Source organism: Xyrauchen texanus, chromosome 45 (genome assembly GCF_025860055.1).
Source record: "Xyrauchen texanus isolate HMW12.3.18 chromosome 45, RBS_HiC_50CHRs, whole genome shotgun sequence".
Taxonomy (NCBI): Eukaryota; Metazoa; Chordata; class Actinopteri; order Cypriniformes; family Catostomidae; genus Xyrauchen; species Xyrauchen texanus.
The window spans coordinates 10,991,400-11,008,772 of NC_068320.1; the positions used below are offsets into that span (position 1 = coordinate 10,991,400).

The window sequence follows — 17,373 nt, forward strand, 5'->3', positions numbered from 1 at the left end:
TTGATCTCCAGCCACAGTGGCTGCAGAATACCTAATTTTATCAGCCAATTCGATATTAACTAAGAGCACATTCTGAGATGGTCTGAGACTGTTCACAGTACTTACATATAGAACAAAACCTTTTGAAGACTGCTGACACAGAAGGCAGAGAGAAAACACATATGTGCTTTGTGAGTGGCAGAACGCCGTTGATGTCTTTTTTTTTGTCCGTTCTTCAAAATTTGGTGGGTGTTATTTTCACACACTGGTTGACAGAAAAATATATGCATATAGCGGGCTTTATCTTGACATATGTACTGAAAGATGGAGGTTTGTTGTGTTACTGCAGTACTTTAGTTTTTCAGGATTTGTCATGTCCAACTCCCGACTGCCAGGTTTTGGCAAAAAGCCAAATTGCAAAGAGTATATTTTTTTTTTGCTGGCAGTAACAAGAGTCAGTAACCCAGTTTAAATGTAGTGGTCTAGAACTGCTCAAGTGCTCAACTGCTTATGTGATAGACGTGGCAACCCTCAATGTGTTGCATAATATTGATAGTAAAGCAGCTGCATCGATACACGCATTGGAATAAATAACCTTTCAATGTATATTTGTATTAATATTTTGAACACAGCAGTAATCACTACCATTATTATAAAAATGACATCACCACCACCAATGTGATCTCACCGCTACAATAACCAGCACAATCACATCACAACCATCATCAATCACATCAATACCACCATAACATCATAATAGCCATTATCATCATCATCATCGTCATTTCACCACTACCATCACAAGCTCAATCACATCCCCATTATCATCACAATCACATCAGCACCATTATTATCACTAGCTCATCACTGCCACCATAACATCATCATAATAACCATTATCATCATCGTATCACCACAATCAAGAGCATAATCACATCATCATCACCATTATCATAATTGTCATATCACCATAACCATCACGAGCCCAATCACATCACCATCATTATCGTCGCAATCACATCATTATTATCACCATTATTATCAACATCATATCACCACTACCATCACAAGCACGATCACATCATCATTATCAACACTATCACATCACCACCCCATAACATCATCATAATCACATCATCAATGTCACATCACCACTACCTTCACAAGCACAATCACATCATCATTATTATCAACACAATCACATCACCACCACCATAACATAATCATAATCACAGTTATAATCACGATCACATTACTGCCACCATAACATCATTTTAGTCACCATTATCACTGTCATCTCACCAATAGAATCACCAGCACAATCACATGATCATCACAAACACACCATAGCCTTTATCATCAGCACATCACCACCAGAACGTCTTCATAATCACCATTATTTTTCATTATTTTTCATTATTTTCATTATTAGATTTGCACTACGTGTGTGTATGTGGGTATGTATGAAGGTGAGTTTATGTACGTATATGTATAATTATTTATTTTGTGTTCTTTTTTGTTTTTAATTACCTATGCCTTGCTGCTGTTTTTTTTTTGGTATTGTTTGTATTGTTGTTGACTGGAAGCTCCTGTCACCTAGACAAATTCCTTGTATGTGTAAGCATACTTGGCAATAAAGCTGATTCTGATTCTGATTCTGATTATCATCAATGTCATATAACCACTACCATCATAAACATAATCATCATCATCATCATCATAACAATCACATCACCACCACAATAACATTATCATAATCACCATTATCATCACGCTCATCTCACCAATACAAATCACCAGCACAATCACATGATCATCACAAACACATCATATCCATTACATCACGGTCACATCACTGTCATTATCATCACTATCATATCAGAATAAACATCAGTTATATTATCACTGCCATCACCACATCATCACCACTAGAACTACCACCCTCACCTCCACATCATCACCACATTTTCTTTTCCACCATCCAGGGGTATTGCTTGAGTTCACAGGGCCCAGGACAGATTTTAAGGGTGGACTAACTCCCACCCACTCCATCAAGCCCAGCGAGTAGACTACAAGAGAGAATCTTAGTGGGCCTCCGTATAACAGGGCCTGGGAAAATGTACCCAGTTGCTCCCCTAATAAAAGGCCCTACCACCATCATCATTACCATCATAATCTTCAACATTCTCATCACTACCATCAGCATCATCATCGCTCATGTCTGAGTGTGTGCTGTGGGTCAGAGCGACTCTTACCAGGTTGGAGTTGGTTGCGTTGGAATCGTCCTCAGGGAAAGGGATGTAGACAGCTAAGGCCACACAGTTTGCAAAAATTGTCATCAAAATGATTATTTCAAACGGTCTGAGGAATCATTGTTAAAGTAAATGACAACAGAGTTGGTTCAGACAAGCAAAAAGACAGTATAGACACACACACACATAAACAAACACATGTATTTTTTGACAGTCAAAAAAGTTTAATACTAATTAGTTAACATTCAGAAAACAATCACAATCCCAATATGAGCACTATTTTGGCTAAAACTTTGGTCTGCCAAGAACGTAAATACTGTACATGAACTACGGATAAAAACAGAACCTTCATAAGTACTGACTGCTTTCTAAAGTGATGTCAGTTTCAGGGCCAGCATCAGTGCTCTGTTTTATCCACTGTGTGTTAAATTTTAAACAGTTGCACCATAGATTTACAATATAGCTCTGTAATAATATTGTGGGGATGGAGGCGTGGCCGTGTATCTGTCTGTGGGAGAGCAGTAAGGCTCATCACCTGGGCTGTCAATATCATTAACACCTGTTTCTTGTTAGAATGATGGCGAAGGGCGACCTGAAAAGGCAGACAGTCTGCAGAAAGAGAAAGCAGAGAGAGAGTTGGCTGTGTGTGACTACTAATATTAAAGTGAACTCTCATTGACTTGCTTGTGTGTTTATTTGGCCATAAAGAACCCTTTTTGTTTATATTCTTTGACACTAAAGGAGTAAAAAAAAAAATACTCATGTTGACTGTTTCTGCAGCCTCCTGATTCATCCATTTGCCCTGAAAATACAAACTCCGTTACGAGTATGTAACCATGTAAACCAGTTTCAGTCTATGAAGTGTGTCAGAGCCCAAACTCTTTATTTGTTAATTTCAATTCAATTTTTTCCCTTCAATTAATAACATGGCCAAGCTAGTCAAGAATCTGGCCTTCATCAAGACAACAATCTTTATCCACTCCCCCTGGTCCTTCTCTCCTCCTCTTCTCTCCACCCTCTCTCTCTTTTCACTGGCCAGATTGTTTGTTTGGCTTTCAGTTCTGCTGGAAATGCAATCAAACTGTGTCATCATATGTTATAGGAATGGATTTCTCTGTGATGGCTGTTGAGTCGCATGGCACGTGTCCTGAGGAGAAACAGATGTGTACTTGTTTTTCTGGATGTTTCTGTTGTATATACTGTCTAGGCCTTGAGTTATGTCTCTCTGGGGCTTTTTTCAGAATTACAGAGCCATAGACCCTGTAACCCGTTTAGATAAAAATGCTTGTAGATCAGAAGTTCACTTCCACAAGGGAGTGAAAACAGACCTCTACAGGCAGAGACATACTGAATTTGATCTAACCTCCCTTTAAAGGGTATTGCAAAGTTATAAATAACACTATATATGAATTTTGCTTGACAGTGTGTTCTGTGAAAGTGTTTGAGTGAATGTTTATGTGTGGGAGGAGGCATTTTTTTAGGTTACAAACTGGTAATTACAAGTGTATTATGTTATAAATGTGGTTTGAGGACATTTCTAGTGTCCCCATAATTCAAATCGCTTAAAAAAAATTAAAAAAAATACAAATAAATACTAAACTAGGTTTTATTTTTGAAAATGTAAAAATGCAGAAAGTTGTTTTTTGTAAGAGTTAGGTTTAGGCGTAGGGTTAGGGGATAGAATCTATAGTTTTTACAGCATAAAAATCATTATGTCTATGGAGGGTTCTCATAAGGATAGCCACACAAACGTGTGTGCGCACGCGCGCATCTTCAATCAATCAGTCAGTCAACCCTAACATATTTTACTGGTCAGTAGCATTTCACAGTGCAGAACTGATTATACAACATCGAGCGAGCGAGCGAGCGAGAGAGAGAGAGGATAGAAAATAAAAAAGAGAGAAGGTGGAAATAACTTAGGAACACGCTGTCCTTCAGCCTCATTAAAGAGAGGACATCTGTATGAATCATCAAAGCTCTTAATTCATTTAGGAATTTGATGCAAGAGATACTCGCACCTAACACACACACCATTTCAAAACAAGCTATATCACAGATATGAAACGTGCAATTACAAGCTTCTTTGCACTGCAAAAAAAAAAAGCTCAGAAGCAGCATTTGAAGTGGTTTATATACCACAAAAGTGTTAAGTCAAAAGCTAGTACTATATTCATGCAACATTGCATATTAAGGCTGAAAAATCCTCTACACAAGTATGTGAATGCAAATGCTTAACAATTGTGCATTTTTGCATTCCAAAAAGTATCAGACTGAAATTCATAACACAAAGCAAGTACGTGTTGCATTCTCAAAGTTGCTTCAATGGGCGCTATAGGAAACGTTACAGTGAATGGTCCGCCTCTTTGGTGTCTTTCCCTCTCAACTCATCTAGTGTCATGGTGGAGGAAGATAATATTGCTGAGTAAGTAAGTTAAAGTCAATATATTAATAGCAACTTAAATAATAACACATCCATCTTAATGACACACAATTTTGAAGCTAACTCTATTGCGAAGTACTGAGGTTTGTTACTGCCACAGTTATCGCAGCATGTGTTGACAATGCATTGGTCATGCCACTGTTCAAATTGCCCAAATTCATGACGATCCCTCCACAGTATTTCACTGCTGGGATGGTGCTTTCATCTTGGTATGAGGTGCCCTTTTAACGCCATACATAGTACCGTGACTTCTTCCAAAACAATTCCTTCGTTGTGTCCTGCTATGAACAATCCTGTTTTCCATATCGTAGGCTCATGAACAGAGACGTTAACCAGTTCCAATGAGTCCTTCAAGTCTTTAGCTGCCACTCTAGGGTTCTTTTTTACCTCACTGAGCTTTCTGCAGTGTGTGTTTTGAGTCATCTTGGCTGGACAGCCACTTCTAGGGAGAGTACCCACAGTACAAAATCATGTAACCCTTTGTAACCCTTTCCAGCTTTAGGCAAAGCAAACATTATTGATCATAGGTCATCTGAGATCTCTTTTTTTGCAAGGCATGGTCCATGTCAGCAGATGCTTCTTGAGAATCGCAAACTCAAAATATTGAGTTTGTTTTGTAAGTCAAAGTAGCTCTAACGTACACTTCCAATTTCATTAACTGGATGCCAAGTTTGCCAACACATGACTCTAATTATCTTTTGTTGACGTCATTTGCATAGGAGTTCATATACTTTTTCCTACACTGTGAATGTTTGAATTATGTATTTAATATGTACAATAACAATACAATAATATGTGTAGTTAAAGCAGATTGTGTTTGTTCATTATTGAAACTAAGATGAAGTTCAAACCGGTTTTTAAGACAAAATTATATTAAATGCAGGCAATTCTAATGGGTTCACATCCTTTCCACTGTAAAAATATGACCAGTGCATACTGGGGAGCCATAATCCCAAATCATTTAACCCAGCATTTACTATGAAAGCAATTTTCAGCAACAAAGAGACCAGAAGTCCCTCAGTTTCAATGACAGTTTTTGATTTGTGTTTAACTTTATGCTCACATGATCCACCACCTGATATAGTTGGATACAGCAATCAAGTAGGAACGCCTAAAGGCAATCAAAAGTACAGAGACTTGGCAACCACAAGTGTTTTAATTGCTGCCAGTGTGAACGCATATTGAGGAGTTCGTGACAGTAGTCTGTATTACTGATTAAATAACATTCAGAAAACAATGTGCATTTTCAGCTACCTGCTGAAGCAATCGTCACAAACCCAATATGACTTCTTTCGAAATCACTTTGGGAAGAAATTGTCTCCCAAGAATGTACTCTTTAAAAACAACAGATAAAAACAGTAACTTAGTAAGCATTGACTGCTTTCTAAAGTCAGTTTTAGGCCTTCCACTGGTGTGTGCGCTTTTTCAAACAATTGAAGCACAGATATAGTGTATTTAAACAACCCTGTACCACAGCCCTGTTCAGTAAAGGATACTTCCATTCCACGATACTGATGCACGCCCTGCGAATGGGGTTTTTAAGAGTGAGGCAGAGAAGGGCTCGGGGTGGGCGCGTGGAGGCAGTGCTGGCCTGTTTCTTGGGTTTGGTGTACTGCTGACGTTTGCGCTGTGTGGAGTTCGCAGTGGAAATTGGGGCTCCAGTGGTGCCCATCAACTTGGCCTGTCGTGCTGCGTCGATGGCTGCCTGCCAGCTGAGGGGGGCACCAGGGGTGGGAATGTGTTCAGCTGCAAGACCCAGCACCCCACCCCCCACATGCTCATCCTCATTCAGACTGGCAACCGGAGCCAACGATGGACTGGAGTAGTTGGAGCCTATAGAGGGAGAGAAACAGACAGTAAGTGAGAGTATGTAAGAGTGATAGAAACCATAAAGACAAGTTGCCAAGCAGAGTACTGGTAGGGATGCACCAATACAAAATGTGTGTGCAGATAGTGGTATATGATTATTTAGAATTACATCTGCTGATACTTTAGATTTAACTCATCACATTCCTTGCTGTGCCAAGCTTTAAATGTGAGTAATAAGTTGTATTAGAAGTTTTAATAGTAGTTCCTCCTAGCAGTGTAAAGCTTACAAATTGCAACTCTGCTGTTATTGTCACCCAGCTCAAAATCCATGAGACATTTTCTTCACACAGCACGAGTTGTAGGCTAATTGTCTGACATAATCAGCTAGGAAATAATAGTCACTGATCATTGGCTGTTTCTGAGAATGTCCAATAGTGTAATAGATCAAATGCTTTTATCAGCCAATACCGATGTATCAGCCAAGCATCGGTGCAGATCTACTTTTATATTTTTTTAAATTGAACTGAATTGAATAGAATGTACTTTATTGTCCTCATGCAGAAATTTGGTTTGGACTCGGTGTTTGTCACTTCCACTTTTGCAGGGCAAAACTAAATGCTCAAACACCTGAGTAATTCTGGTAGCATTTTTGCTAATTCTTTCTTTGTCACGAGGGAGTGCCACGATATGAAAGGCTGCAAAACTAGATCACTCCAATGTCGCGGCGCCCTTGCAGCATTGATAAAAGTGTTGATCGTAAACAGGAGTGACAGTTTAACGCATCACTCGCCAACAGAGATGCGGTACAACGCCATTCGCATGCTTAATTAACAGGTTTATAGTTCTGTAACATCATAAGTTTAGTAAATACGGGAAAACTGTGCATCATCTCTGTGCACACTTACACAAAACACTCAATCATTCGCTGCTGCACGAGAGCGGAATGCCAATAAGCTGATTTACTTGTGCAGATTCTGGAATTACAGTTTGATACAAAAGACAAGATAATTGATTTGATTTGTTCATCTGTATGGATTGGTTTACCAATTCTCAGCTAAATGTTTATGAGACATGACATATGAGAATGACTAAAATGGTGTTCTACTCACAAGCCCGGGCCGAATTTCAGTACCTGTTAGATTAAATTTAACAGCTGAATGTATACCTTTTAAAATAAGTGGCACAGGCCTAGGTTAATCACAAATAGAGCCGGTTATTTTTTTTTCTTTATTGACGTTTTAATCAGGTTACTTGTCCCATAAAATTCTCTTTCACTTGGCCCTTTAAAAATTCACTTGTCCTGGACAAGCAGACAAGCATTAATGTCAAGCCCTGCCTAATATTATTAAGCATTAAAAAAAAAAAAACTCATTTCATTTGGGTGTGCAAGCGACTCGGTTACTAACGTAACCTCGGTTCCCTGACAGGAGGGAACGAGTATTGCGTAAGTAGCTTACTCTATGGGAAAACTCCATTTCTCGAGAAATATTGAAGTCTTTATGTAAAACGCATTGCAGCTGCACAGCAGACAGCAATGAGCGAGGCAGCTCGGTCATTGGCTGTGCTGCGGCAACTTGCTCGAACCAATGACGGGGCGACTCTGAACGCGCGACCAATGAGCGCGCTTCACGGCCGCACGCTCAGAGCCCGCCAAGATTGGCGTGGTTAAGCCTATATATTAGGCGCCCCGTCATGAGAGTTCTTTAGGTTCAATCGACTGAAGCGACTGACCAAGCACAAGCACGGCAGCTTACGCAATACTCGTTCCCTCCTCTCAGGGAACCGAGGTTACATTAGTAACCGAGTCGTTCCCTCTCAAGAGGTCTCTCCTATTGCGTAAGTAGCTTACGCTATGGGAACACCATGCAAAACGCCGTGCGTGCTGACTTCGCTCTATAAAGCCAGAGGCAGATGCCTGAGCCTTAAAGCAAAGTGATTATTCAACGAGCCGGCCAACGGCGAGATATATAATGGGATAATACAGAGCGCCTTTGCCCCAAGGTGGCCCATGGTGGGGCGCTCATTGTAAAAACACAAGCACATATCTTATGTACTGATTTTTCTATTTACTGATATGCATAAAAAACCCTCTAAGTCAGTCAGAGACGGACCTTATAAAGGGAGGAGATAATGCTCAGCATATACGTACTCCAGTCCATACTACAGTCAGGCTGATAGAATGTTGGAATGCAATGAGGGGACCTGTAGGTTATAAAACCTGATAAATGTCGAAGGCTAGGCCCAGCCTGCCGCCGCACAAATATCCTCAATGGGTATCCCACTCGACCACGCCCACGAGGAGGCCATGCTCCTCGTAGAGTGAGCTCTGACGCCTAAGGGGCATTAAAGGCCCTTGGCTTCATAAGCCAGCGCTATAGCATCTACTATCCAGTGCGATATTCTTTCCTTTGAAACTGCGAGACCTTTAGTGCTGCCGCCAAAGCATACAAATAATTGTTCCGTCTGTCTGAACGAGGCAGAACGTTCCAAGTATACTCTGAGCGCCCTGACCGGGCAGAGTAAATTAGCGTCGCTTTCGTCTGCTGGAGACGATAGCGCTGCCAGAGATATCACCTTTACTCTGAAGGGTGTGGAGAGCACTATAGGAATATACCCGTGCTTTGGCCTAAGGACAACTCTGCAGTCATTAGGTCCAAATTCCAAGCAAGCAGCGCTTGATGACAGCGCGTGCAGGTCGCCCACTCTCTTGACTGAGGCGAGCGCCAGCAAGAGCGCAGTTTTGAGTGAGAGCTGTTTAAGGTGCATGGTTCGGAGAGGTTCGAACGGGGCACTCGAGTGCGTCCAGGACCGTGGCCTGGTCCCAGATCAGTACCGAGGGGGGGCGAGGAGGGTTCATCCTCCCAGCGCCTCTTAGGAAACGAATGATTAGGTCGTTTTTCCCTAATGAGCATTCTTTATCAGGATTGTGTGACGCTGCTATGGCAGCCACATAGACTTTGAGCGTGGAGGGTGTGTGGCCCGCCTCCAGCAGCTCTTGCAAAAAGGCGAGTACACTTGGTATCTCGCACGATTTGGGGTTCAAGCTCTTGGTATCACACCAGTCACTGAACACTTTCCACTTTTGGGCATATAAGCGCCTCGTAGAGGGCGCTCGCGCCTCAGTGATGGTTCTCAACACTCCGCTGGGGAGGTTCTCTGGAACCCGTTGAGGGGCCATGCATGAAGGGCCCACAGATCGGGGCGGGGATGAAGAATCATCCCGTTGGCCTGCCTGAGGAGGTCCAGCCTCAATGGAATCGGCCATGGGGCAGATTGCATCATCTGCATTAGTTCTGGAAACCACGTCTGGTTCTTCCAGAGTGGGGCTACCAGGAGCACTGCACATTTCACCTCCCTGATCCGACTGATGACCTGAGGTAGCATCGCGATCGGGGGAAAAGCATACAAGGGGCGGCTTGGCCAGACTTGGGCGAGCGGGTCCATGCTCTTTGAGAAGAAAAGAGGGCAGTGCGCATTTTCCCTGGAGGCGAAGAGGTCGACCTCTGCCTCGCCAAAGGTTTGCCATAACCACTGAACCATCAGGGGGTGGAGAGACCATTCTCCTGGGAGAACTTTGTCTCTGGACAGCATGTCCGCTCCCTGGTTCAGGACGCCTGGCACATGCACTGCTCTCAGCGAGCGCAGGTTGTGCTGTGACCATAAGATGAGCTCCCTGGCCATAGAGTCCACCCTGGTGATTTATATACGATACTACCGTCATGTTGTCCGTTCGGACCAGGACGTGTTCGTTTTTCAGGTACGGAAGCAGGGCTCTGAGAGCCAAGGCGACCGCTTTCATTTCCAGACAGTTTATATGTAGGCGCTTTTCCGGGTTTGACCAAAAACCGGAGACAGGCCTGCCCTCGTAAAGGGCCCCCCATCCTATTTTGGAGGCATCTGTCGTGATCATTTTTGTCCGTGTGTTCACGCCCAGACTCACGCCGGTTTGATACCAGTCGACGGCCTTCCAGGGCGTCAGGGCTTTTATACAGCCGTGATTCGCTCTGATTAAAAAGTGGCCCGAGCGCCACGCATGAGTGGGGACACGGCTCTTGAGCCAGCATCGGAGAGGACGCATGTGCAACAATCCTAGCTGGAGTACAGATGATGCCGAGGCCATGAGACAGAGCATCCTTTGAAATCGTTTGACGGGGGCACGCGCGCCCGCTCTGAATGATGTTGCAAGGCGCCGAATAGCGAGCGCGCACTCTGATGAGAGGCGCGCCGTCATCTGCACTGAGTCTAGCACTATTCCAAGAAAAGAGATATTCTGGCTGGGGGATAGCACGCTCTTTGCAAAATTGATTCTCAGACCCAGGCATTCTAGATGGCTGATAATCCAAGATCTGTGCGTCGTTAACTGACTCTCCGATTGTGCTAGGAATAGCCAATCGTCGAGGTAATTCAGTATTCGCACTCCCCGCTGTCTCAGGGGGGAAAGTGCTGCGTCCATACATTTCGTGAATGTACGGGGGGGCCAATGATAGGCCGAATGGTAGTACTGTGTACTGGTATGACTGTCCCTCGAAAGCGAATCTCAGAAATGGCCTGTGATGAGGCGCTATCGGAATGTGAAAGTAAGCGTCTTTCAAAATCCACTGATAGAAACCAATCCCCGGTTCGAACTTGCTCGAGGATATGTTTGGTCGTTAACATTCTGAATGAGCGAATCATTAAAGCTTTGTTCAGATGTCTGAGATCTAGGATGGGGCGGAGGCCACCGTCCTTTTTCGGGACGAGAAAGTAGCGGCTGTAAAAACCCGCCTCGCTCATAGAGGGAGGAACAGTTTCTATAGCGCCCTTCTCTATCAGTTTGAGCACCTCGGTGCGTAGAACATGTGAAACATCTTTCCTCACTTTCGTCTCGACCACCGCTGAAAAGCGGGGTGGTCTGCGAGCGAATTGAAGCGAGTAACCGTGTTTTATTATGTTCAAAACCCATTTCGGCATGTCAGGGATTTTTTCCCAGGCTTTTGCTCGCACAGATATGGGCTGAATGCTGGCTGGGGGCGTGTCGCAGTGACGTATGGGCCCTGCCGGCGAATTGCCTTGTGCTAACACTGAGCTTACAGCTCTCAGAGGCGCGGGAGCTCGCTGAACAGCTTTGTTGAGTGCGTGTGAGATTACAGGCATGCGTGCTATCTCCGTAATGCTCGCAGCATGAGCTGGAGAAATGTTTGAAACTTTATAGATAGTGTTTACGGGTGGGGGTGCATACATTGTAATAGGCACACGCGCCACTTTCATAAAGTTTCCCGTTCTTAGCGGGGAGTTTCTTGGCTCGCGCGTCGCATCTGTGATAGGCACCGTAGTAGGCACGCGCGCCATTTTCATAAAGCCTCCCGCTCGCGGCGGGGGGTTTTTGGGCATGCATACAGTGTTTGTGTGTAGGGGTGCATGCATGACAGCAGGCACGCGCGCTACCTTTATAGTATTTCCCGCTTTTACTGGGGAAGTGTTTATAACTGTGGGAAGAGTGCTTGTGTGTAGTGGTGCATACATGACAATAGGCACACAATCCACATTTATGGGGCGTCCAGCTTGAGCTGGGGAAGTATTCGGCACTGTTTGGACAGTATTGATATGTGGGAATGCGCACTTTAGTGTGGACACGTGACCCCTTAGTGACACAGGCAGAAAATGACTCTTTTGGTGATTTCTGTGTGTTGCCGTTAAAACGGCGTTTGATTGCAGGTGAGCGAGTTCTGTGACTGGCCCATTGACTGCTGTACAGACATTTCCAGCCGCCTGTAATGGGACTGGGTAATGCCTTGCAGGAACCACTCGTCCAGCCGGCTGCGGGCGGGTTCTTCCGGAGAAGACCAGTCGAGCCCGAGGTCTTCCACGGCTTTGGACAGGATGCGGACGATCTCTGAGTCCATGCTGGTGCCCGTGCTCGTGTCCACTAATGTCGATGGCGTGGGGTTGAAGGCCGAGCCCGGCCAGTCGTCGGATGCAGCGTCAATGGAAATGCACGCGGGGACTGGCCCGGCGTGACGTCACTGAAGTCCGCGTGCTCTGGCGGCCTCCGTGAGCGGCGCTTTTTCTTGCGCGGCTCGAACAGAGGGGATGGCAGCACGGTGGTAGCAGGCTCGTTCGCGGCGAAGGCGGCAAAGCGAGCGCGCAGCTCGGTGAGGCCCAGGGAGTCACATTCGGGGCATCCGCCTCGAGTGAGAGCAGCTTCTGCGTGGTCAGGTCCCAGGCAGCGAGCGCAGAAATTGTGACTGTCCCCGTCAGGAAGAGGCCCTCTGCACGAGGCGCAGGTCGAAGGCATTTGAAACAACGCCTCGAATTTGCTCTTTTACTAAATGACAAAAAAGCGTCGCAGAGGCGAACACTTGCAAAGTAGCTTAGTCAAAAGATATCAAGGTGATGCGCCGGATGGCGTAGCAGAAGGCTTTGAAGGCGGCTGAAGGCGCCGGCGTCCTCGTAGCAGTCCTGCTGTAGGCTTGTCGATGGCGGGCGAAAAGACTCCAATAATCCAGAGGATCCAGCGAAGAGAAGGTCTTTGCTGAAGGAGATTAAATCTAAAGAACTCTCATGACGGGGCGCCTAATATATAGCCTTAGCCACGCCAATCTTGGCGGGCTCTGAGCGCGCGGGCGTGAAGCGCGCTCATTGGTCGCGCGTTCAGAGTCGCCCCGTCATTGGTTCGAGCAAGTTGCCGCAGCACAGCCAATGACCGAGCTGCCTCGCTCATTGCTGTCTGCTGTGCAGCTGCAATGCGTTTTACATAAAGACTTCAATATTTCTCGAGAAACTGAGTTTTCCCATAGCGTAAGCAACTTACGCAATAGGAGAGACCTCTCGAGAGGGAGCTGAAGTTTTGGGAGGCATTTGCACACCCTGAGACACCCATTGCTATGCCACTCCTTGAGGTAAAAAAAAAAAATTCCTGTTTTCTTTCAATTTAAGGTTAAATACTCGGTATCGCACCAATCAACAAACAACTTTACAAAAAATATTACCATATATCTTTCTGAGATAAAGTAAACTTAGAATAGCAGTGACATCTAAATATATTTAAAGTTATAGTTCTGCCTGCTTGAGCACTCATTCAGTATACAGTTAAAAACAGCCCTGTGGAACACTGTACTAATTTGTTTTTGTTGAGACAGAACTTTTTGTGTGTTAAAGTTAACAGAAGTCTATTTGTTGAGAAAGAGTGAACCATTTTGTAATTGAAGGGTTTAAACATAACCGTTCAACCTCATCTTTTAATCAAGAAACTGAAGCAGTGTTAAGTGGAACTAAAATCATTAAATGCAGCCAAACATAACCTTCAGGATCCTCGAGGTGTTTTAAAATCAAATACATAATGCCATTAATAGTATCATCCTTTTCAGTATGATAGGTTGGACAGGTGCACCTTGTCTTACACACCCAATCAGAAGCTTTTCCCTCATGTCAAAATATATAAAGCTGCTACTCGACTCATGCAATACACCAGGAAATAGCTACAACAGTGCAGTTATGTGTAGCATAATCCCTCCACCTCCCCAGCACCACATGTCTAGATCTGATTTACAGGGGCTTTATCTTAAGATAGTACAGTAGGAGCAGCATGTCTCTGCTGTCTCAGCATCATCATGTTTTCATGCATATTGTCTCATGTCAAGCAGCAGCATGCACCAGATCTAGCCCACCAAGACAAAGCTTACTTCACTAATATTATCAATAATAAAAACGTATAATCTATCTCAGAGTTGTCCTAACTGAAATTTACTATTAACATCTGCCTTAAGCATCAACATCACACACTTCCCAAAGCATTTATTCACAACTGATGTAAGAGCTTGATAGACTAGTATATCGACGAGGCTCATTAATTAGACGAGATTTGGCCATTTAATCAAATTTTGAGTCAAATATGTTTCAATTTACACATTTTCTTGTACATCTCATTGGCCATTCATATCTGAATAAATACATATCATTATTACATCTGCCATCTGCCACCCTGCTCTCTAGATATCGGCATTGGACACTGTGTGAAACACTGGCTTTTTAGTTCATCAATACTGATCAGAAAGACAAGTGATCTAATCAGCAACAGAATATTATTATGACATCACACATGGCAGCCCTGCAGGACTTTCTCATATCCAACTGCAGTCCAAGATGGTAATATCCAAAGAGAACCATTTGGAACCATCCTACTGAAAAGTGTGTGTACCATGAGCCTGTGGGGAAGAGACAATGAGATCACAGTAGTAAACCAAAAAACTGCCTATTTATCCCTCTCTCTCCCTCTCCCTCTCGTTTGCATGCTTGGGAGGTTTGGGAAACGGAGTGTGTTGGGAGTGAGCGTGGAAACTTTAATTGTTCCTAACTTTCTTTTATAGGTTTATCATTTTTCTTTTTCCCCCTCGATAGTCTACATGCTGATCCTTGAGGTAAAAAATTTTTAGTAACATTTTCTTTTGACGCCGTTATGGCATCTAATCATGGGAAGGGAAGGCCTGTCACTCCGTAATGGGTGCAGGTGTGTGCCGGAGCCTGGTGTTTTTGTGGAAGAGCTACTCGTGGTTGTTAGGGAGCAGGTAGGATTTGACAACATAGTTTCTGCCTCGTGTATGAATAAAGCAACGGTTGTTTTTTTTTTTTTTTTAAAGTGAGTCACTGGTCATTAAATTGATTGAATGGATTATAGGTGAAAGAAACTTTTGTTCCAGTAACCCCATTATCTGCTCCAGCAACCAAAATCACGATTTCTAAAAGATCCACCTTTTGTTTCCAATGACACCATTACTAAAGAACTGTTGAGATTTGGCAAGATCACAAGCCCTGTGAAAATTAGCCCTTTGGGTTGTAAAAACATGGCGCTTAAACGCGTTCTTGCTTTCAGATGTCAAGTGTACATGTTTTTGACTTCCCCGGAGTGCACTTTAGAGGTGTCTTTCCACGATAATCACGGAGAGAATACTTGTACACAAGCACAGAGAATCTCAGATGTTTTGAATGTGGAGACCTAGGGCACAAGCAATTTTTATGTCCACATAAGGACCCGACAATTGACCCGAGCCCATCTACAATCTGGAGATAAAGTAGTCAATATTGTTCAAAATATGGAGAAACAGAGAATTGAGCAGGCTGGAGTAAACACTGATGAGGTGATTGAGAACAGTGAAAAAATTGTGAATGATGAACAACCTGGTTGTAGTTCTATTACTTATAAATCCATGAATGCAACTGATATTGCTGGCAATGATGATGTTAAGTATGTGAGTCTACAGAAGTAGCATTGACAGGAGGCTCGGAGGAAGGCCTATACGATGGTGTTGATGTTTTAACTCTGTGTACTGATGACAGTTTAAGGGATGATACGTTTTCTAAATGTTAATCTTAATTAAACAAAGGGGAGAGCAGGTGTTGACGTAGGAGATTTATTTCCTGATCTTTAAAAGTTTGTGTCAGTAATGTGGGCAAGGAAAGTAAGAACTTTCTCACCTCAAAAAATATATATAATTCTGCTATTAGACAGGGGAAAAAAATGACTGGAAAGGAAATGCTAAGGAGGGGGAAAAAACAAATTAATATCATATTTAGTAGTTCTTTTTTTCTTAATTTCTCTCTTCGTTATGAGATCTTGCCAGTGGGTTCTCTTAACATGAATGGAATGAAGAGGGATTTATATGTCTAAAGGATTTGAGTGTGATTTTTATTCAAGAAACACATAGTACTCAGAGTAGTGAAGTTGATTGGAGTACATGGTGTGGAGGTGAAAAAGTTTAGTTAGTCACATAACTAATCTGAGTGCTGGAGTTGTAATATTTTTTTCTTCTAGTGTTAGTCACATTTTTGTCAAAGCAAGAGATGGAACCTGGTAGACTGCCTAATAAAGGAGCAGATAGAACACAGTTTTACAGTAAGTTGGAAAATATTTTAAAACAGGAACAGAATGGAGACCATATTAACTTGATAGAAATGAAGAATCACAATTACAGTCCGCTAATTGTTTGGCTAGTCTGGTTCAGAATTTAAACCTTTTAGATGTGTTGAGAACATAATCTTTGAAGCAGTATACTTGAGTTAGGGTCTATACTGGTCTGGTTTCAGCTGCACATTTAGATAGCTCTATGCTTTATTTAATGAAAACTAATATTGTCCCCACAAATTTTTCGGATCATAATCTCATTACAGCTGAATTATTTTTGGTTGTTAGAACTTAGAGTTACTACTGGCATTTTCACATGAAACTTTTAGAAGAAATTTTTTGGTGAGAATTTTAAATCTTTTTGGAAGATTTGGAAAATAATAATAACAAAAATCATTATCAAAGTATTACTCAGTGGTGGGAGATTGGTAAAGTACATTTAAAAACTTATTGTCAAGATTATACCTCTCAATTTTAGTGTTTAAAAAAAAAAATTAGAACTGTTGGAAAATTGGACTGTGTCTGACTACTTCAGCGGAGCTAATTTTTAAATGAGAAAGTTAAAGGAGCTCTTGCAAGATGTTGCCTTTTATCTTTACATTTATTCATTTGGCAGATGCTTTTATCCAAAGCGACTTACAATGAATGCACTTATTACAGGGACAATCCCCCCAGAGCAACCTGGAGTTTAGTGCCTTGCTCAAGGACACAATGGTGGTGGCTGTGGGGATCAAACCAGTGCCCTCCTGATTAAGATATGTGCTTTAGCCCACTACACCACCACCACTACCATATTCTTTGAGACATGGATACTTCCATTTCTTTATTCTTTAAATTGAAGTGCAAATCAGGACAAGAAAAGCAAATGATTTGCTTAAAGGACTGTTAAAATACATCAACCCTGTGGCGATTCCAACTTGAATGTTCCTGATATGACTGATGAACAGTGCAGAAGAGAAATGCTGCAAGATCTTCAGTGTCTTACGTCGAAACAAAAGGACTTTTTAGAAACCGAG

At 42.9% G+C, this 17,373-nt stretch overlaps 1 protein-coding gene across 2 annotated transcripts in view; it reads right to left on the reverse strand.

Moving 5' to 3' along the window:
* LOC127637204 (voltage-dependent L-type calcium channel subunit alpha-1C-like) overlaps positions 1-17,373 on the reverse strand; it is a 197,632-nt gene that overhangs the window by 101,884 nt on the left and 78,375 nt on the right. For both annotated transcript variants that reach the window (XM_052118155.1, XM_052118156.1), the window contains exons 2-3: positions 6,168-6,504; positions 2,235-2,340 (exon numbers count right to left, since the gene is read on the reverse strand). In XM_052118155.1, coding sequence (XP_051974115.1) covers positions 2,235-2,340; positions 6,168-6,504 — 443 coding nt within the window. The remainder of the gene's footprint in view (positions 1-2,234; positions 2,341-6,167; positions 6,505-17,373) is intronic.